At 42.3% G+C, this 22,050-nt stretch overlaps 1 protein-coding gene across 1 annotated transcript in view; it reads right to left on the bottom strand.

Moving 5' to 3' along the window:
- si:ch211-132g1.7 (prostaglandin F2 receptor negative regulator) overlaps positions 1 to 22,050 on the bottom strand; it is a 79,532-nt gene that overhangs the window by 42,775 nt on the left and 14,707 nt on the right. The window contains exons 4-5 of the mRNA XM_031746009.2: positions 18,679 to 19,086; positions 13,014 to 13,424 (exon numbers count right to left, since the gene is read on the bottom strand). Coding sequence (XP_031601869.1) covers positions 13,014 to 13,424; positions 18,679 to 19,086 — 819 coding nt within the window. The remainder of the gene's footprint in view (positions 1 to 13,013; positions 13,425 to 18,678; positions 19,087 to 22,050) is intronic.

Raw genomic sequence — 22,050 nt, 5'->3', positions numbered from 1 at the left:
CTAATTTAATCAATAGTCTTAAAAACACTCTGGTTAAACCACTAACTCTCCGTGTCGCCGCACCCACATGACAAAAATTGCCCAACAACAGCTTTACAACTATGAAAAAGCACTAAATATGGAAAACAGATGCAGTGTGCATGAAACTGAGCATCAATTCACAGTCATCCTGCAGTTTGTTTCAATGCAAGAAGAGCAAAGAAAAAATAGATTTCATGTTAAAGAGGCTTTTTACGCTTCTGACCTGAAGTCATGTCCTCAAAGCTGAGTCTGACTGGCAGCCTAAATTGCTCCTTTCTGTTATCCTGCATTCTGCAGAGTTTAGCAGGGAAGAAAATTGTGTAAAACAAGCTTTAAGAACAGAGAAAATGGCTCCATTAGTGTGTGGATCTGGGAGGCAGAGCGAGGAAAAATAGGTCATTGTCAATAACACAACAAACAGCTTTCATCACACAGCATGTGTTCACGTCGAGAAGGTACTCTTTGGATTTCAGTGAGAGCAACGGTGACAGATTCACTAGCCACTAAGTGCTGGTTTTTAAAACTTTACATATCAATTGTTATTTTTCAGCTCACATGAAACTAACAACTGATTTTAATATGAATAAACAGATTCATTTTTATTAGTAGATCTATCAGCCATAACATTAATGACAGACAGTAAATTCACTGAGACCAGGAGCTGTGGGACAGCACTATCCTTCAGTGGGACAAATGGCCACCATATTAAAAAAACCTCCCCAGGAACAGATCAAGGAACATGACGGTAAAGCCCAGACACAGATAACTGCTTGGGCCCTTTGCTCATAACGAGGCTCTTACTCAGTGGCTGGCTCTAAGCTGTAGATAGCTTTAGTTTTAGCCAGGTAAGAGTAATTGAAAGGTCTGATTAGGTCTGTTATGGATGTTTTCATGATCCCCCCTTTGCAGTTTGCTTTGACTAACTTTGCATCTTCACTCACAGTGAGGAGAATCCAGCAGAATGCTGGAAACCGTCCGATTCCGGTATCTGGCCAGTCGATCGGTCATCTCTAGAACTGACCGAACAGTTTCCCAGATCTCCCGATAAAGGATCAGGCATTTCTCCCGCCTGCCCTGAATCAAATCTTCACATCCCGCTGCTTTCAGAAAGCAACAAACATCATTAAGGACTCACTCCCTGCTCACCACCTTTTTGAACTTCTGCCCTTGGGCAGATGATACAGGACATTAAGAACGCACATGACTAGACTTCTGAACAGTTACTTACTTTATTTACATTTTTTATCTACTTTCTTATTAATTTCTTCTATTTTTATCTATACTATGAGGAGATCCTGTTTTTGAGCAGCAGTGCAATAAATTTTCCTGTATAATTTATTGTACGATACAAATAAAGGAGCATTAGATGTTGATTTCCGACAGGAGAATGCGGAGACCAAAAACATGAGCACAAAAAAAGACGTAAGAGACACAATATGTTGTTAACTTTGTTCTCACATCTTAAACTGTAATATGGCTTTAACCTCCTAGGACCTGGCGTCCCCATATGTGGACATCACATTTTGGGATGTCTAGACCAAAATACTAAATTTTGCTCTACAAGGGCCTCATATCCACTTATGAGGACGTTATACTGCCACTGTTCTATCAAAACTTTAAACAAATATCCTCGTATGTTGATCTCATTTTTCTGAGAAACAAAAATCAGGTAAAAAAAAAGAAAAAAAGAAAAGAAAATCTAGAAATTCTTTGTTTTTACATTCATCAGGTCCCAATCAGCCCAAATATCAAAGAGAAATTAAAAATGCATGCCAAGGAAGAGTTCGGGTCTTAGCAGGTTAAGTCCCTCTCTTAAGGTGGCTCCTGTGTCTAAGTTTAGACTTAAAGTTATATGTGTGATGTGGAGGAATCAGGTGGGAGCCAGCACAGAGTTTCACCTCCAGTTAATGCAAAAGCACACGCGTATAGTGTTACAGACTGTTACAGACAAAGTTTTCAGTTTGTGAAAATGTATCCGAGAATCCATTAAAGTGAAGCTTTGCTCAAACAAGGAAGTGCAGCCATCAGCAGCGGAGCTCAGAAGTGCTGCATGTTGTTCTTTCGATGAGCTGGGCTTTAACTGGAATGCGTCTGGTCACCGTTTCCTGCCTCGGCTCATTTACAGGTGGGCCGTGAGCCACGATAACACCGCGGTGACTAGCGGAGGTTAGAGGGGGAAGTTTGGCGGTGACTGTGCGATTAACCTGGGCAGCGGAGTTAAACTTTCAACCAGAGCAGATTCAGCAGTTTCACCGAACGGGAGTATTTGTATGATGTCAAAACAACCAGAGGCGTGTGAGTCGCCGTGGTTTCGCTGGAGTGTGCAGGCGTGGGCACACATTTTGTGTGTTTGTGTGTGAGACGGGAAAAGCAGATATGAAGGAAAAAAAAAAAAAAAAAAAAAAAAAAGCCACTTGAGCCATTCCCTCCTTCTGTCAACACACCGCACTTCTCCCAGGACGGAGGGAAAATGCAGGCTGACACTGAACAGATGTGCTTTTGATATCACGTTTACAGCTCAGACAACTACTAATGTCGGATAAGACACTCGCATTTGGACACTGAATCTCTAAGAGGGCTTACATTAATTTGGACAAATACACCTCAAACTGATGGCGAGGTGAAAATCATGCCAGGGCACAATAAAACTGCAGGGGTTCAGAGAATGAACGTTCGAGCTCTCCAGCTAGAAAGACAGATACTTAACTCTATAGATGCTAAACATCACAAAACCACAGAGTGGAGCTTCTTGCAGCCCGTGGCCATGCACAACCTCCTTAATTTAGCTGCTTTTCATTTTACTGAAGGATAAATTTTCACCGAGTGTAGGAAACTGCCGGAAAGCAGCAGGAAGCATCTTAAACACTTTCCTTAGGGGAGAAAAAGTCATACAGTTAATCCTGTACGAAACAAAGTTTACCAAGCTTAACTCTCTTATTCACGCAACCCTTACCCACAAAGTAGAGACTAATTACAGTTTTCAGATCATTAAAATGAATCTGGAACATTACTCGTTTAAAATTACTTACTTTTTCTCCAATTTAAACATATGCTGGAAACAACTGGGGATTTAGTGTCTTGCTTATAAGCTTCAACATGTGGGCAGGAATTAAAACCACCATCCCCAAGAATGATAGCCAACCATACTTCCCTAAGCTACGGACACCCACAACACAAACACTCGGCAGCATCAACACAGTTTGAGGAAACACAACGTCCTCTTTATTTGCATTTCTTTTTCCCCAATGAATCACATACAACTTTTAATTCCTGTTAGTGCAATTTTACAATAAAGTTAAACATTAAAGGAAAATTTGAAAAAAACATCCATGGAAATTGATAGAACATCAACCAAGAGCTAATTATTTAATCAGGTTTCTGGCATGATGTCAAGTGTCCAGCGTGTGGAATGTCATGCATCTCTGGTTGCGATGAAAAAAAGTGTGTGACTGGCTGGTGAGTTCGTTCCTGGAGTTTGTCGGCAGTCGCTAGGTAAAACTGACCAGAAAGAAGGTGGTGAACCAACAAAACTCATTGTGGTTTCTTTGGTTGCTAGGAGAGGAGTTGCTAGTTTACACTATTTGCTATACTGGTAGCAGTAGTACAAGTTGGTCCAAGTGCAAACGCAAACACCTCTGAAAATATTTTGCCTTTTATCTTTAATCTGTTGCACTTTCAATAGCAACCGGCGTGTAACAAGTGAGAGTTTGTAGACAAGTCCAGGCGTGTATTCCTTGCAAACTGTGGGCGATTGTGGCAGTCTGAAAGCAACAAAAGCAGTTGTAGGATTTCTGCCAGCTGATCGCAGGTACACATTTTTCTTAAGCGATCGATAGGTGCCAGGGGTTCACCGACTAGTCTCGAGGCTTTTGTGACTGGGACACACCTAGTTGGGAGTGGCTGGAGCTTAGGTGGTAGAAGGCTGGTGGTTCCTTTCATCGCTGCTCCAGTCACCAGTTTAAATACCTTGCATACCTAAATATCCGTGGGCAAGATACTGAACCGCAAGTATGAGTGTGTGTGAATGTCAGATAGAAAGCACTTAGGAAAAAATGCCTGTGTGAGTGGGGCGTGTTATAAATGTTGTAAAGCGCTTTGCATGCTCAAGTAGAGCAGAAAACCATTAGATAAGAACCAGTCCATCCATCAACTTCAGCTATTGACCTTCCAGCTATTGCAATTAACCTGGCAAACACTCGTCAGTGAATGCTTATTTTTCCCCTCACCATTGGTGGATGTCAGATGCTCCATGCACATGTGGTCTGGCCCCTTTTCACTTGACTCTGCCACCATGATTGTCACACAACCAAAATGGCGGACAAGTTAACGGTCACATGTCTGCAAAACCTCAACATACGCAAATTAATGTACAGAATCAGTAGGTAAGGGACAAGATTTTAGAGCTTCTTTGAGAGCTAGTGAGGAGTCAGTTTGGTTGTTGTATTTAGCAAAAGGCTAAACAACTCTTTCCAGATCTTACAAAAAACAGTTCATGACAACTATGGAAGGTAGCTACTAGGGCTGGGCCATATCATACCGCTCACGGTAATACCGGTATAATGTTGGGCAACGATAAGAAAATGAAATACTGCAATAGAATATGGGTAAAACGCGTATGAGCAGTGCCTTTGTTTTCATACGCACATGGCGGAAAAAGCAAGGCGGTGACGGAGAATGAGAAGGGCGAAAGCGGATCGTTGAATGAAACGGATGAACCAGAATTGGTTTGTAAAAATGCTGCAACTTCAGTGGTGTGGAACTGGTTTGGCTTTCATCCATCAGATACACAACAAAGCACTATTTTTGGTAGAGCATGCTAGCGGGCCGTCGTTATTACCGTGTTGTTTGGAAATACGGCACACTTAAAATCAATCCTTTGATTTTTCTGAAAATCGACAGTGTCCCTTATAATCCCGTGTGCCTTATGTATGAATTCTGGTTGTGTTTACTGACCTCGAAACGATTTTATGTGGAACACGGCGCTCGAAAATCTGTAAAATGTTTTAGTACGACTTTGCTAAGCTACGAACCCGCACCGCTTGATGGATTGTCGGAGCATTACGGCTATCGTAGGCAGGAGCCTCGCGGAGTGATACGTACTGTGCTTCAACATAATGTTACCCTATTGTGTGTGTATAACCTCTTTTTAAGTTTTGTGGATATTATACATGGTTATGCTGAGGATATGTCGGCCACTTTCCACTGGAAATGCCTTTTGATTAAACTGTCAGCAAGGAATTTGCATTTGCACTGTTACATTTTTATATAACTTTAATGCACATAAAAAACAGCTGCTTGTTTAAGTGAAAAAACATTGATGGGGTTTTTTTGCACTAATAAAGCTGTGGAGTTGTAAAGTATTTTGTCTCGTGTCAATTATATTGTCAGTTATATCGTTATCGCAAATGTTCAAATGTATATCGTGATAAATATTTTTGGTCATATCGCCCTGCTCTACTAGCTACTTTCAATAAAACTTGGTTATCAGACAGACAATTTATCACTGGCACATCTAAAACACATCATAGACACATCCATCTTTTATTGCAAGTAGATCCTATAGCACAGGCCTGATCTCTTGCAAATCTTATAAGAATGAAGCTGCCTTACACGGTAATTACAACAAATGAGGCTCCAGTATTTTACAAGCTAACAATGATGTATTAATGCAGCTTCACAGGAATCCTGTGTGCAAAGTGTTGCCTGTTTCTACATTCAGCACACACAGAGGAAGTTACTCGACTGTGTTTCCAGCAGTTTCTCTTTTAATCTGCGTTTTGTTGCTGGAAGAAGATCTGCCCCTTTAGCTGCTAAATGCTCCGGTATGTTTATCAGCTGGTTGATAACAGCTTGTTTGGTGCCAGTACAGTTGGATGATCAGAGCTTTTTCCACTGAAAATGGCACCACCTGACATTCACATCTCAGCCGGAAGGCTGAGCCTCTCCATCCTGTCTGCAGAGAGGTCTCACTGTCTCCTCTCAGTCATACATCCAATTGAGTGGGTCTGTGACCTCCCCCAAGTGGTTCAACTACCTCCACTGACTCCTCTCAGTGTGGAGTGGCAGCTGAAACACACAGAGGTTCACACATAATACTGAATTCCTCATTGTGCCGTGGCACGAGGCCAGGCAGGCAGCAGAGAAACGAGATTTCAGCTGCTCATTTTCTGTCCTGTGCTCAGAGACTGACTGTAAAAGAAGAAAAAAAAAAGATCAAGTGGTTAACGAACAGCTCGCATCTCTGTTCTCCAACACCAGAGATGTGTGAATGCTAATCTTTATTTTGAGATCACAACCCAATAACGCCAGATCATCCCTCATTAAATCTCAATGAACAAAGCTTTTTTTTTTTTTTTCATGAGATAAGTGTGTGCAGGAAAACCACAGCAGCTCGACTGTTTGGCTTATTGCAATAAAATGCTGGGAAAAGCATAGACATCTGCCATTTACCCTCTATGTGAGAAATCCACTGGCTCAAGCTCAAGATGGAGATAAAAATCAAAACAAGTGACAAGAATCAAAGTTCTGAGCTGCTCCTTTAGTTCAGCTTGAGATCAGATGCCTTTGACTCATATGCATATACTGGCTTTTCCATGTATCCATGCACGCAGCCAGTACATGTTGCTCTACCGGATTCTTGCTACAAATTGACAGCAAACAGCCACACACGACTACAGCCACCTGTCTTTCCTCCTCCCAACAGTGTCATATGACACTGTAGAAAGGGTGAACATGTTCCTTTAGCTATCGGATCTGTGAGGCGCGCTGTAAGGGTTACATGAAGACTACTAAAACCATTTTTGCTGCAGAAATTTACTGATAATGATTTTTAGTCTACTCTTTCATCTTTATATTTATTCTTCCACTAAAAGAGGTGATATGAAGCAAAGAGGTCAAGCAGACATGTTACTGCACAGGACTTGTTAAAAATGACTGACCAAACTGTCTCAGTTTCGTGCCTGGCTTCCTGGTTGAAATTTGAAGTATACGTGCCACAGCTGTGTGCACAAACCCTTTTAGTTTACCTTCAAATGAAGTGGTTTAGATAATCTGGAAACAGCAGCTTAGAGACCAAAATGATTCACAGATTCAAAGCGAATGTGCAGAGATCCATATCTGCGTGGTATGCAGACATGACTGCTGCGCATATTCATAAAATACACAAAATTTAATAGTTTGCATGAACTACAAGATGTCTTTTTTCCAGTAAAGTGGTCCTACTGACAGTAACTCCAGCTGACACCACAACGCGTGCACACATAGGGGAAGTGTAGCCAAGGGTGAGACAAATTACACCCTCTTTAACTCCGTGTGTATCTGTGTGTGAGTCTGTGCGTGTTCCTGCCGTGGGGAAACTCCTAAACAAGTTCTCCAACTCTTTTTTTTTTTTGCGCTTCGTGGTAGGGTGAGCCTGTAGCAAAGCATCGTGGGAAGAAGGGGCAATCCTCAAGGCCGCACATCAATTGAATAGGAGCTGACTGGTTGACAACACACGGAGAGACACACCAACGTGCACGCGCGCACAGAAAAACTTGAGAGGAACGGGTTTGGAGTATATGAGCTTCTGTATAGTCAATTAGAAATGTTAGTGTGTGTGTTTCAGCAGACGCAGTATGAAGGAATGTATACCCTCAGGCCAGCATGTAAGAGTTCCACCAGTGAGAACCGCCTCAGACCCTCAGTATGTGGGACACACAAACACACTGAAGACAGTGTTTGAAGCGTGCGTGTGTATGTGGCACTTATTTCTCCGGAGAGCGCCTTCAACAAACCTACTTTCATTCTCATACACTTGTAAACCACTCAGCAGACACACACACGCAGAGGAAGCATGCAGATAAATCTGAGTGCTATCACACACACGTAAACACAAACACATGCAAACGGTTACGTTGGAAAGCGAGACGACGTCCTTGATGGTGCCGTTCGATACTGTGCCCTCATGCGGGCTGACTTTGATATGCGTGTGCCCGCAAAGCTTCGCTGATATTTGCAAATGTAACACGGATCCTCCGGGCTTGAGGAATCTTTTGAGTTTGGAAAAGAGATGGCTGTTCGTTTAACTAAAGGCTGCCTTTGACATACTTTACAGGATGTCCTGCAGCTAGCAGAGGCACACTGTACCGTCCACTGAGACTGACCGGCTGTCGTTTAGATATATTGTAGTTTAATAGCTGGACTACACCATAAGACTGTGCACTAGCTTACAGCAAATATTTTTTCCCCCTTAAATGCTCAAGTATTCCCAGAATTTAACTGTAACCCCAGGAACTGGTGCATTACAGCCTATGGCTTCCCTTTGCTTTCAAAGCATTTTGTTAGTATAACATGTGTTTTATACTAAATACATATAAAGAAATCCTACTAAACTGCTCCACGTGCATGTACATTAGACCTGCCTTAGTCTAAACAAAGCCATTAGCTGTTTTTAACATGCTGGACGTCGCCAGCTCTGATCACTTGCTCGCACCGTCGACTCAGGCCAACCTTTGACGATAACTTGTCTTTAAAACAAAGATGTGCCCAGTGCTGAACACGTGTAGCTGGAACAAATCTGCCTGTTTGCTTTTGTTTTTGTAACAGTACAATTTGTCTAAAGATTTTGAAGAAAGAGGGCACTGCAATCAAGGGGGGGGGGGGGGGTGTTCAGTGGTTCCAAAGCATACAACAGGCACCCTGCGCCTTTATAATTCATGTGCGCAGCTAGAGTAAACAGGAACAACACACATTCAAAGTCACATTCTGAAGCCGGCCTGGTTGATATACTGTTAGATTTTAAGCTAACAGTAATGACACCCTGTAGCTTTTATTATCCAACTTCTGCACATTGTTAGCAAAGCTAAATGAACCTGCTTTTCCAACTGTTTAAAGCACACCAGGATATGGATTCCACATTCTCTCTCTGATCCACACGTTGGATACGGGAAAGGAAAGCCCAGCTAAATTCTCCAAAGGCTGGCCATAAAACTGGGTGCAAACCAAGAAGTGATAAAGCAAAGGCGGCTGTTAAGGCTGAGTCACCCATGAAGCAATAGCTGACTACTGAGCATTTCTTGTCACTCTCTTTGCATTTATTCATTAGTAATTATTAATCTCTGGCTCTCTTTCACAGTGTGTCTTTTGTCACGTCTCCCTCCCGTCATCCCCAACCAGTCACAGCAGATGGCTGCCCCTCCCTGAGTCTGGTCCTGCTGGACCTTTCTTCCTGTTAAAAGGGAGTTTTCCCTTCCCACTGTCACCAAGTGCTTGCTCATAGGGAGTCGTCCGACTGTTGGGGGTTTTCCCTCCATTACTATAGGGTCTTTGCCTTACAGTATAAAGCACCTTGAGGTGACCGTTGTTCTGATTTGGAGCTATAATAAATAAAGCAGAACTGGACCGAAATGAATTTGAATTCTAATATTTTTAGAAATCGGGCAAGTAGACTGAAGAATCCAGCAACAGCATGAACCTCTTGTGCCAAATCCATCGCAATGTTCAGGGATTTATGGGTTATTAACTTGTTAGTTGAACGTCCAGTAAATGCTGAAATGTTTCCGATTTCCTTTTGATGTAAGCGTTTTCTGGCAACCACGTCCCCCAAACTCCGTAGAGGGATTATGGGACTACGAGGTGCTTTTGATCCTTGCTGACAATATTACAGCCAAGAAGCACCAAAGCAAACTGGACTCCATGAATATCATTAAGGGTCTTTTATGCTCTCCGAAAACGAAATGGGGACAAAAAGACTAATTGCCTCTTTCCTGAAATAAACCAACACTTGGGCTTTTCAAACTTTTAGCCAGTCGATCTGCCAAAGCACTTCCTGGGAATTCCCCAAACCATTAAATATAGTACAGTAGATGAAATAAGAGTGCTTATGTAACAAATTTTTATTTATTCATTATAGTCTGTTTCTTTCATTAAGATCTGGGATTTGGGGAATTTGTCAGAAATTCAGCTGTTCTTATGATCAGTTATAACAGGACTTTTACATCAGTATTGAATACCAGAGATGCCACAATCGAGCAGGATGGCTTGGCTAACAAACCAAAGATTTAGCTCACCATTGTTGTAGACGTTATACACTAAACTTTCTTTTGGCTGATCCCTTAGTTCCCAAGAGGCAAAGATTTTACACCTTCCTGGCGCGCCCATTGCTTCTTAACCCAAACCTTGAACCCTTCTTGAGGTTGGTTGGTGTCTCTTACTGGAGTCAAACTGGGGATTTCTTGCATGCAATGTAAAGATGTTAACCACTACACAACAGAGCCCTCTTAGATGGTATTTAGGAAAAATTTAACACCAAATATTATGGATGGGAAGTTAATTTCACTTAATTTCATTCTAAATTCTGTTTTTGTCTTTCATCCATTATCAGAACAAAGTAATTCTGTTTCCTGCGTGACACTGTTGTTGTGTCTTGCTTTTATAAAATTCTGAGTGGTTGACCTTGCTGAAAAGAGTATTTGGGTCAACAAGGTCAATTTAGAAGAAGTACAACATACATAAACCCTCATTCGCTTTTTCCATTGATTATGTACATTTTTCCAGGTTGGTTCTGCCTGGACCACCCAAGTCTGCACCAAACAGACTTTTTGTGGTAAAACCTGCATCTGCCCTTGAAAGACGGCCTTTGCGGCTTTAAAAAAAAAAAAAAAAAAAAAAAAAAAAAAAAGTCAAAAGTCACCTTCAATCCCTAGTTGATAAAGTCAAAAAAAGAAAAAACAATCTCAAACATGGTGTGGAGTGTGTTGGCCAGGTCCAGTGTGGACCTGTGTGCACCAAATGTGGTGCTGTGCATCATGGCCAAACATCTACACTTTGGTCTCGTCCATCCAAAGGACATTGTTTCAGCATTCTTGTGGTTTGTTCAGATGCAGCTTTATAAACTGGTAGCAATGCTGTCATGTTCTTTTGAGAGAAAAGAAGCTGTGGAACTGTTTCTGTGAGCACTGCACGACCTTTGGGGTGAATTTGATAGGACGTCCACTGCCGGAAGCATCAACCAGTAGAAGGATGAACTTTGGATTGTTTGGAAATTGCCTTATAACCCTTTATTATGATGCTTCTCTAAGATCACTGATGACTTCTTTCCTTCTTGGCACTGTGTTAAAACAAACCTGAATTCTCCAGACCTGCAAACTGTAGTAATGGTGTGCGTACTACATTACATCCTTCTGCACTTTGGCTTCTGCATTTTGCTTCTACATTTTGATTTGCTTCTGCTTCTGTATTTTGGCTTAATTTTTGTTAAATAAATAAATAAATAATAGTATCATATGTCATGTTTGTAGTTCCGCTGAAGATTTATTTACCTCATTTTAAGAGTTTCTAAGCATAAGATTATTATTATTTTTTTTTTTTTTTTTTACTGATATGTATATATACTTACCATGACTGTATGAATGAGCATCCTAATATTTTTCAGCTATGGATGAAACAAAGAAACCAATTCCATGACTAACTGCATGACACAGATAACCTTCCCAGCATGCCAGCTATATTTAAATACAACATGAAGTGAAATTCAAACACAGTGAGAGCAGGATGGAAATAGAGAAGGGAAAGATGGATAGACAGAGAGACCACCCACCACGCCAGTAATTGATTGCTGTGTCAACTGGGTTTGACATCACTGCTCTTTAGAAGCAGGATCAGAGCATCGTGCACATGTACCCAGACACACTAACAGCATACCCGGAGGTACACGGAGCAGGACAGGCATGACTAATCAATTGTCTTCACAGCAGGAGTCGACAGGCTGACGAGGGGATTAAAGAGATTCCCCCCCTTGAGACTCAAGATTCATCTGTAGCACCACTGTTACACATCCACACCTCATGAAATCATACATGAGAAACGTGCACATGGCTTCTTACTGTTACTTTCCCCAACTACTCCTTTAAGAAAAATTAGCCAACCACAGCCCAGGAGATGCCATTACACACACATTTCCTGTTTGTCGAGAGTAGGAAAATTTAAAGTTTGCTGATAAGGTGAAAGTTGAGAAAGAGTCAGTCAATATTGGTTTTATGCAAAAATCAATAAGCCAACAGACAGAGCACGACATCTGCTGTGTCACAATTTAAACCGTCTACCAAAACAAAACAAGCATCATAGCTCAGAACACGTCCAGAAGCAATTCAAATCCATCATAGGAACTGAAGCTGTAATTAAAAAACAGCCAACAAGATCACTCAACGAGAAGAGGATTTAGACAGTGAAACGCTTAAAATAACCAATAAATTACTGATTGTTTTAGCAGCACATCAGGGTGGCATTTCCCAGCTTCACTCACAGCAGAGCAGAACGGGGTGTCTCCCCTTTTTCTTCTCTAAACCAATGTGCTTTTGTGCTGGAAAGAAATCCTGATCCCAGGCGCACACAGTGCTACAAGCAGAAAGAAGTCCCAGTCTTCCCAGTAAAGTTCATTTTACAGTCCTCTGAGAGCCTGTTATTACAAATAAATTAAATTATTTGAGGAACTTAAAGAAGACCTATGTTCATTTCCATCTCCATATTTTTACCTTTCATCTCTAACACAGTATGTTTGCATGAGTTACACTAAAAAAATAATTTGTCTTTATTTGTCCTTCGCTCTCCAGCTTTTTGCAAACATTCTTCTGATTGGCCAAAGGAGTTTGCAAAGAAAAGCGTCTGGACTTCTTTGAGTTGCTTCTGATTGGCTGACCTTGGCAAACAGAAGGTAGGTGGGGCTTCTCCACTCAAGGGCAGACCCATGTGCTAGAGATGATACACATTGTCTGACATCACACAGAGCCGAGAATAGAAAAAACTTGGTACCTGGGAGCTTTATATGGACAACCACCAGTTTTGCAGTGTAACAATAATGGAAACCACAATAGGACCACTTTAAAAAGATTATTTAATCTTTCCTTCTCATTACTGATTTGGTCCTTTAAGCTCAACTCATTCATTTGAAACCTTATATGAAGATGAGACATATAGTGTGGCAACAAACAAGAAAAAACACTGTGGAAAACACTCACTGATCTCAGAGACCTTCACAGTCACAGGGTTGGATGTCTTCTCTGCTGTCATGTACCACCTCCGTCCTTCTTGATTGATGAACGTTCGGATGCGGCAGGTGTAGTTCCCTCCGTTTTCATTGCTCACCCCCCTCACCGCCAACCTGTAGTCGCCGGCTTCTGTTCGCTCCAGGCTCGCCTCCCCCTTTTTTCCTTGCGCTCCGCTGGAGGATGTGTTTGAGATCACCACCCCACTGCGATCCATGGTGATGATTTCACGGCCGTCGGCCAGCCAGGACACTTCCAGGGAGAGGGCGGGCAGGTTGTCGGCGGTGACGCCGCACATCAGGGTCAGCGAGTTGCCAGGAGAGAGGACGAGAGAGGTGGAGGAGGGAGAGGAGAAGGGTGAGGCCTTCACGTTGAGGGAACGACCTTGAGAGGACAGACACGGCATCAGTCAATCAATCTTAAGAAAACGCTGCATGAGGACAATGAAATGCTTCAAGTCTCTGTCCTCGCACTGATCCAACCAACCAAAACAAACACATCTCATGACTCTTTTTATGAATTGAGATTTCATTTACTGAAGAATAATGAGCATTTTCATGTTAACAGGTAGTCAGAGACAACAGGGAAAGGCACAGATTTTGTTAAATGAGGTGTTTTCTACATCTACATCCACACATCTACTTAGGTAGCCTTGTTTTTTCATAGATCAATGATGCGATTGATCGACTAGTTTTCATCCAACAGCTGGATGACTAATTTGTGAAGATCTGCTTTCATGTGTCACTACACTGAGTTCGTCGATGCTGCAGGGCAGAACAACGACCGTCTGCAACTGCACGTCAAGGTGGTAATGTGAGCCAGGGCAACTCGCTGGAGAGGCAGCTAATTAATGCACAGTTATTTCTTTACAGAGTACGCATAGTATTATTGATTATTCCTTTAAGTAAGCAAAGTGCCCATGTCTGCACGCCCACCTGTTCCCGAAACCACCGCAAATACAATTAACCTGTGGGAAACACTTCCTTTATGTACACAAACCAGCTGGGCGGTGACAGCACACGTAAGCACAAAGTCCCATTCAAAGCCAAAAACACTACACCTGTGACTCATTTAGTATGACAGTTATATGAATAAGCAAATTGGCCAACTGGCTGATTCTAATCTTAACGAAAGTGGGAAGTGCCATTATAGTTTGGAATGAAACAGGATGTAACAGCACAGTCTGTACATCCTCGTCATATCAGTCATGAGATAACAGAAAAACATTTAGAGCAGTGCATGGGTGTATGTGATTGCTCCTACAGCATTGTTAAGCAGAGGTGCTGAAGAAACCTTTCTGCAGGTCTGTCTACTAATAAAAAAAAAGAAAGGGGGGGGGGGTAGCCAATTACAAATGGCTGTCAGCCTACTTCTTCTTTTTTTTTTTTTTTAAATGTATCTTTAAACCCAAAGATTGGATCGGGCTTGTAAATATCATCTCCAGTGACAACATAAACAGCAGTATGGGGGAGAAAAAAACAGTCTGTATGGTGTCTGGAAACGGACAAAAGAGACAAAGCTCACTCTGTTTGACTTTTCTCATCCTCTTTACTCAAGTCAGTAAGTCAATATAAAGAGACTGGGACACAATGGACCTGAGACCGAGACCTGTTTGTGTGTCTGTGTGTGTCTGTGCGCTGCTCATCACTGGTTTCATTACAAACCCCTGTGTGTTGTGCAGCACTTAAGAGGATATGGCAACCTGGATAGATATAAGATATGGTGACCAGAGCAACCACACCGATGAGCGTGAGAGACAGAGAAAGTGTGTGTGTCTGTGCACATAGGGGCCTCTATGGTCAGCCAATGAGGGTCGTGAACCCCCTGGGAGAGAGCGAGGCAGGCAGAGAGAATGAAAAGACGAGCGGTTCACAGAGGAGGAGATTCCTTTAAAATGAAGACAGCCACACAACAGAGGGAGAACTCTCCCATGTCCCCTCCCTCCCCGCCCCTCTCATCCTTGACTTTCTTCCAATTTCACTCCGGGCATTGTCGCAAGCTACTTGCTCACAGGGAATCGTGGGGCTCCTCTCTACACTTTGCTGAGCATTGTGTCCTGATACGACCGCTGCTGCGAACTGCCGTTAAAAACCAAAGTTAAACATCCAACAGCAGCTCACAGATCTGCACATTAAGTATGCATACTAAATATCTTTTATCCCAAATCAGGAAGCAGATTCGAGGATTATGTACTGATCCCTCCCCTGCTGGGGATGTGCAGGGAACCTGTGCGCACAGACTCACGTGGAAGCGGCGCACTGCACTGCTGCTGATGACCCTCGGCTTTTTTTCAAAGGATCTTTTGAAGCCTGAATAACCACCGGCCAGCTTCCTTTTCAATTATCCCAAAAAAGATATTTAAATTTTGTCCGAGGGAAGGACAAACGCACGAAGCTGAGGCCGGGCAACAAATCACTAACCGCTGTGGCTGAAAAAAGTAGACGACAAAAAAAAAAAGAAAAAAAAAAAAAAAGAGTTGAGTAATTAATAAGTAAGCAGATTTCTCTGTAAGTGTTAAGAGTCGTGCATTTCACCTCAGAAACACCGTCAGAGGTGCGAGGACTGTTAAAGAAAGATAAAACTCTATGCAGCAAAAAAAAAAAAAAAAAAAAAATTGTTACCCATAATTAGTTGATAAACCTGATCAGACTTTACACAGCTCAGTGTATAAAGCCCCATAATGTGTTTATATCACAGGCGTCAAACATAAGGCCCGGGGGCCATAATCGGTCTCCGGAGCAAAGACTTCCGGCCACTGGATCACTTTGGATAAATTTCAGACTAGAGCTGGGCGATATATCAAGTTTCTTAAAAATATCGATATATTTTTATATGAGATATAAGATGTGACAATATCCTTTATATCGATATAGTCTATGTTACGTTATAATTATAGTTGCGGAGCCGCAAGTTTGCCTCTCTTTCGTCCACTTTTGTCTTTACGCAGCGTTACTCGACCTTGCCCCTCCTCCCCCATCGCTTCACCTGCAGGCAGCGACAAGATGGACACGGCAAATCTCTGTTAATGAGTTACTGCGCATCGTCCCGTGCGTGGGGCTGGACGGTGTCAACGTTTTAACGAGCTAGCCACGCTAACGCCATGCACGGCCTGAAATCCTTTCATCTTCTCAAAAGTTGACTGCGCGCCTTTTGTATGAATTCTGGTTGTGCTTGATGACCGCGAACCGATTTTATGTGATACACAGCGCTCAGCAATCTGTCAAAAAATGTTTTAGTTCGACTCTGGTAAGCTACGGAGCTGCACCGCTTGATGGATTGTCGGATGTCCACTCATTCATTCTTATTACATCAGTAATAAACAGTTAAATAACAGCGATGAGCTGTCAGAGCTGTATCTTTAACTTCACACATTTATTTCTCATAATTTATAGACAAAGAGTTGTAGCGACAGATTTCGTTAACTTATTTCCTTGTTATGCAAAAAACCCCAAACAAACCCTGAGACATACTTATCAAACTGCACTTATTTTTCTTATATTCTAACATCTCATAGATTAAATTTGTAGTTAAACTTCTTTACACTGATATAAAGGGATTTTCACTGGGTCAGTCCACTCAAAGTCAAAGTAAGCTGTATGTGGCCCACGATGTTTGGCATCCCTGCTTTACTTATTGATTATATCTTTACATCTGAACAGTAGTAGTCCCCACCACTTGTATGAAAATCGCTCAAGTTCCATGTAAAGGTGTTCAGATTTTAATGTTCACTTTTTCAGAAGACTGCATGAAGAAATCTAATAAACTGTTCACTTTCGTGGCCCTTTTTTAATTAACTGCTACTCTCCGACAACTCCTCTCAACAAATAAGTCAAAGGTATGATTCTATGGTTTTTCGGTAATGTGAATTAAAGCAGACCACGCAGGTCAGAGTCACAAGTCTGTGTCAACAGCAATAAGCTCGAGCATTAGCGTGGTATGCCTGGGTCGCTTGCAGTCAAGCTGCCTGTGTGGAGTGCTGGAGACAAAGAAATGCACGTCTTTGCCATGTTGTCCAGAAACATCTTATTTTGAAGTCTTTAAACTTGTGGAATTACATGTTACTGTATCTCATTAGTTAAGCCTCTTCTTGTTTTCACTGCTGCCACAGAAGATCATCTGCCTCCATCTCTAACTATCCCTGGTGTCCCATCTAAACCATTCAACCTGCCTCCACCAGCTTCACCACCTGTCCTTTATTTCAGTTCATCTCACCCGCATCTTTTAAACCTTCCTCTTGTATCTGATGTTGATAAGCATCATATCCGTATGAATAAACCTCGCTGTTAAAATTAGCGTCCACTTGATCTATCACTCCTCAACATTACGCACTCCCAGTCGAGCCAACGTTGTCACAGCCTGGCTCCAAAGTCAGAGAGATGCAGACTGAAGCCAGGAATGATTAAATGTGACAAAATTATGAAAGTAAGAAAAACAAAAAAGAGAAAACCACGAAGTGTGAACGTTGGTATTATTAGCAGTGAGGGTGTACGGATGGATGCGTGAACAGTGTAGTGGGAAATACTGAGAGGCACACAGCAATGACGAAGCTGAAGAAACGCTCTCAAAGGTCTGAGGAAGGGTGGGGTTTACATCTTAGAAGCACAATCCGGCTTTTCTGTGACTTTTGGCCAGGTTAGGAGACAGCTGGAGAAAATCCACCAGAGCAAGGCTGCAGGCCCTGAATGTGTCAGCCCCGAGCTCAGCTGTTAGCGATCCTGAGTCACATTTACAACCTCAGCCTGAAACAGGGGAACACATCGGTTTTATGGAAACCGTCCCGTCTGGTTCCTGTACCATCACAGCTTAACGGTTATTAACCAGTTGCCTTCACATCACATGTGATGAAGGTGACGCAGAGACAAGTCTTGACCTGCTGCAGTTTGCATACAGACTGAATCTGACACACTATATGCTGCAGACAGCTGCTCGGTGAGGATCGCCTCCTTTGATTCCTCGAGAGCGTTTAGAGAGAGAAGCTACAGGAAATGTCAGTAAACACACATCCACCATCTCCACAGTCCCATGCATTACTCTGTGCAGCACTGGAGCTCCACAGGGAACTGTGCTGTCTCCCTTCGTGTTCACCTCACACTTTCATGCCACCTACAAACACAATGCTGCGCACCATCTGATCAGCCAATCAGACTAAATGAAGTAATAAGAAAGGCCGTCTCTGTCTGTGAAAGGAGGTCAGCGAACAATCGTGTAAAATCCTGACCGCCCTCTGCAACACTTACTGCACAGGCAGCAGAGCATCTTCTCTAACAGAGTGATTCAGCTCCACTGGCAGAAGGACAGATACAGGACATCTTTCATAACACATTTCAAAGTCTGTTTATTTATACAGCGTCAAAGCACAACAACAGCCGCCTCAAGGCGGTTTATAATGTAAGGAAAAGACCAATAATACAGAGAAAACCCCAACTATGAGCAAGCACTTGACGACAGTGGGAAGGAAAAACTCCCTTTTAACAGGAAGTGACCTCCTTCAGAACTAGGCTCAGCTAGGGGCAGCATGCATCCACTACAGTGAAATACAATACATCTGTCTGGCAAAAGCATGTTTTAGGGGGGTTTTTTTATAGTTAATTTAACCAAAAGAAAGCATTAGCTGTGCGACTAACAGTGCAACTCTTACCTGTAGGAGTAACTGCCACGGTTCCCATCTCTTTGGTACTCTCCACGATTTTTATCCAATTTCCTCCACTTTCGTGCGTCCACTCCGTCCCGTTGCATTCATAATTCCCTTCATCGGACGTCGTCATTCTGGAAATCACCAGTTCAAACACTCCATTCCTGCCAGGGACCAACCGGATGCCTCCGTCCGCATAACGCCGGGCAAACTTGGACCCCGTGACCACATCTCCATCAGGACCAAACGTCAAAATCTCCTCTGACGTCGTCCCCTTCTTCACCGACCAGGTGACAGACAGGTAGGTGGGGTGGATGAGCTCCCGGGTGACGTTGCAGGAAAGAGTTAGGTCACCTCCCTCTGAGATGACTGGGGGCGGGGTCTTGGGGGAGACCTTGAGGGTGTTAGGAATGACTGACGGTAAAAAAAAAACAAACAGAAAATGTTTTGAGTGAATTAATCACACAGCAAGAAACTGGGAGACGCTGAAAATGACTCCACACACACACACACACACACACACACACACACACACACACACACACACACACACACACACACACACACACACACACACACACACACACACACACACACACACACACACACACACACACACACACACACACACACACACACATACATATTGGATATTTATTTAGAATTAACTTTCTGTTAAATATTTTTCACCCACATCTTTTTTGTATTTCACACCTTCTGCTCTGGCTGCCAGGATACGTTTAAGAACCCCAACAGATTTTTTTTTTCCTTTTTCCCCCCCAATCATCAAACCATAGCTGAGTGTTTCAAGATTACATTTAAGGAAAGACAAGCCCCATTTCCATCAATGCGCTCCCCGGTTTACCTGCAAGTGACAAAAACCTGCTTGAACACAACAGGCCAATAAAACTTGGACTACAACCAGACAACAAACATAAACCAGAAATCTTTGTGCACCAGTCAGCTTTCCCTTTGCCTACAGATTCAGCAGATACACGATTCCTCATACGGAGCCTGGCAGCTGATCGGCAGCATATCTGCATTTTACTCCACTTGTCTTCGTCTTCGCTATCACTTGAGGCGTATTTGTGTGTTGCTGTGAGCGAAAAGGTCTTGTTTACTTCGAGGATCTGTTTAAACCAATTCCCAGGTTTAAAAAAGCAGCGTATTTGAGCTGGAAATTGTAGGTAAAACGATGACATAATAGCTCAAGGTAAGCAAAGGCTTTTCCCTGATATTAGGCGGTTTGCACATGTGCATACGATAAGAAATGAACAACTCGACATTTAGCAGCTATTTATTGGGTGGAGTTACAGAAATCTTAACTAATGATCACACCTCCTACTTCAGTGTCACACCTGTGTTTACCACGCCTCAAAGTGGCCCGTCTGTCAGGTCGTCCGGCTTAAACTAAAAGGCAAAAGCAGGGCTAGTGTAAACTCCTAGTGATTCATGTAATCCAACATAATATTTCGCATACACTCGCGCCAAGGTCATTGGTTGAAGGAGCGCTCCAACAAACAGACGCAGATAAAGCTGCAAAAAACCCCCAACACGCCCAGAGGAGTGCTTCTGAAGGTCACCGTCTTAACCAAATAAACTCTCAACATTCTCACGCAACCAGTGTCACCTCCACTCTTTCATCTCGGGCTCGTTTACGTATTAAAAATGAAACTAAACGTGTCATCCAGAAGGTTTTTACAGAGCAGCTTTCACCGCTCATTCCTTTCTTGTTATGACACACGAAGGAGGATGATGAGTCACTGCTGGAGAGAAAAAAATAAAATAAAGTGAAAGGCCTATAACTCCTGGATTTCCTGATGGGAGCATGGCTTTGCTTTTAAATGCATGCACGGCGAGAGCTATGAAAATAAGTTTTTACCTCTGCTCCTCGCAACGGGAAGAGTGCGGGGAAAGACAGATGCTGAGATGCAGCGAAGACACGGGGGGTTAATAACAAAGCTGAGAGGCAATATCAGGGTGGGGTTGGCGTGTCTGCTAAGCAAAAATTACAGGCTCTGTTTTATCATCGCAATCAAGTCATTTGAATCTTTTGTATATTAAAGGGGGAAAAAAAAAGAAGAAAGAAAGAAATCCGTGTTCTGTGTGTGTTTGTGTGCAACTCTGTCGCACACATTATCATTCCTAACACTTTAAAGCAACAGTAGCTCCAAACTCTGAGATTTATCACTGAAATGTTTTAGATAAATGATAAACCGTGTATTTTGGAAGCCAGCTCTAGTCGCGCTACAAATGAATCCAAGAAGCGGCAGATGGCCGGGAATGAGAAGTACGTGGCTATGCATTATGGGAATTAGAGAAATGCCACGTTTACATCCTGTGGGAAAGACTGCTTTGTAAGCATTTAGGAATAAAAAGTTCACTCCAACTTCAGACGCAAACTTAAAAACAATGTGTCAACACGTCCGGGTGTAGACAACTTTATAGTGTACAAACGATGCACAGCGCTGCTTCAACCGTCTATTGTCCCGCGAGTGAAAACGTCCCGGCTCTTTATTAAAATTCGATCACTTTCCAATGAATAAATCATTAACAATAATTACTACTGTGCACTTACAAGTGTTGTAGCAGGCTTGACTGTCTTCGTGAATACTGTTCTGTGCGATTAACGAGCGATTAATTATATTCCTATAGGACCAGAAGGATGCTGAGAACGTTGTAATAGTCAAATGTAAATTTCGTTCTATGTAGAGAGCAACAGATATGTGATTTTTCACAGTTAATTTCTGTATTATCAGAAGCAGTGCTTTTAATTGCCAACTTGACCCCATTCAATCACAGACTGATATCAGACTGACTGTCTTATAGTAACATTTATAGCAGCTTTTAGTGACAGTGATTGTATGCTCAAAATTTCATTTTGCATCAAAAAGATAACTGACGTAAGATATCCGTTTTATCCAATAAAATTAAGTTATTGACAAAGTCTGAGGACTTAATCTGCAGTTAAAAAAAAATTAATTTTAGTGACATTATGTTACTGCAATACTCAGAATATCACAAAACTTAAGAAAACCAATAAATTTATATTGTGATAATATCGTATGATGAGGTTTCCCACCTCTAATAAACATGTTCACTGGAAAGTGTGAGCAAACACATTAAATATGGACAGAATCTGTTGAGAGGTAACAATAATTTATGATGTTATCTGTGTTTAGAAGAATTTTTGTACCCTTTTTTTGCCTGGTTTCAATTCCTGTCATGTATGAGTCTCTACAAATTTTAAACTCAGGGCATACGTCTGCACAAGTATTGATGGAAGAGAGCAGGATATGAAGCCAATATTTAAGTGAAGGACATACCAACACCTGCATGTATAACATAAATAAATCAAAATAGATCTCTAGCAGAGGT

The sequence above is a fragment of the Oreochromis aureus genome, linkage group 23 (genome assembly GCF_013358895.1).
Source record: "Oreochromis aureus strain Israel breed Guangdong linkage group 23, ZZ_aureus, whole genome shotgun sequence".
Lineage (NCBI taxonomy): Eukaryota > Metazoa > Chordata > Actinopteri > Cichliformes > Cichlidae > Oreochromis > Oreochromis aureus.
The sequence above is the reverse complement of the archived record's forward strand: the minus strand, read 5'-3'. Positions and strand labels throughout refer to the sequence as shown.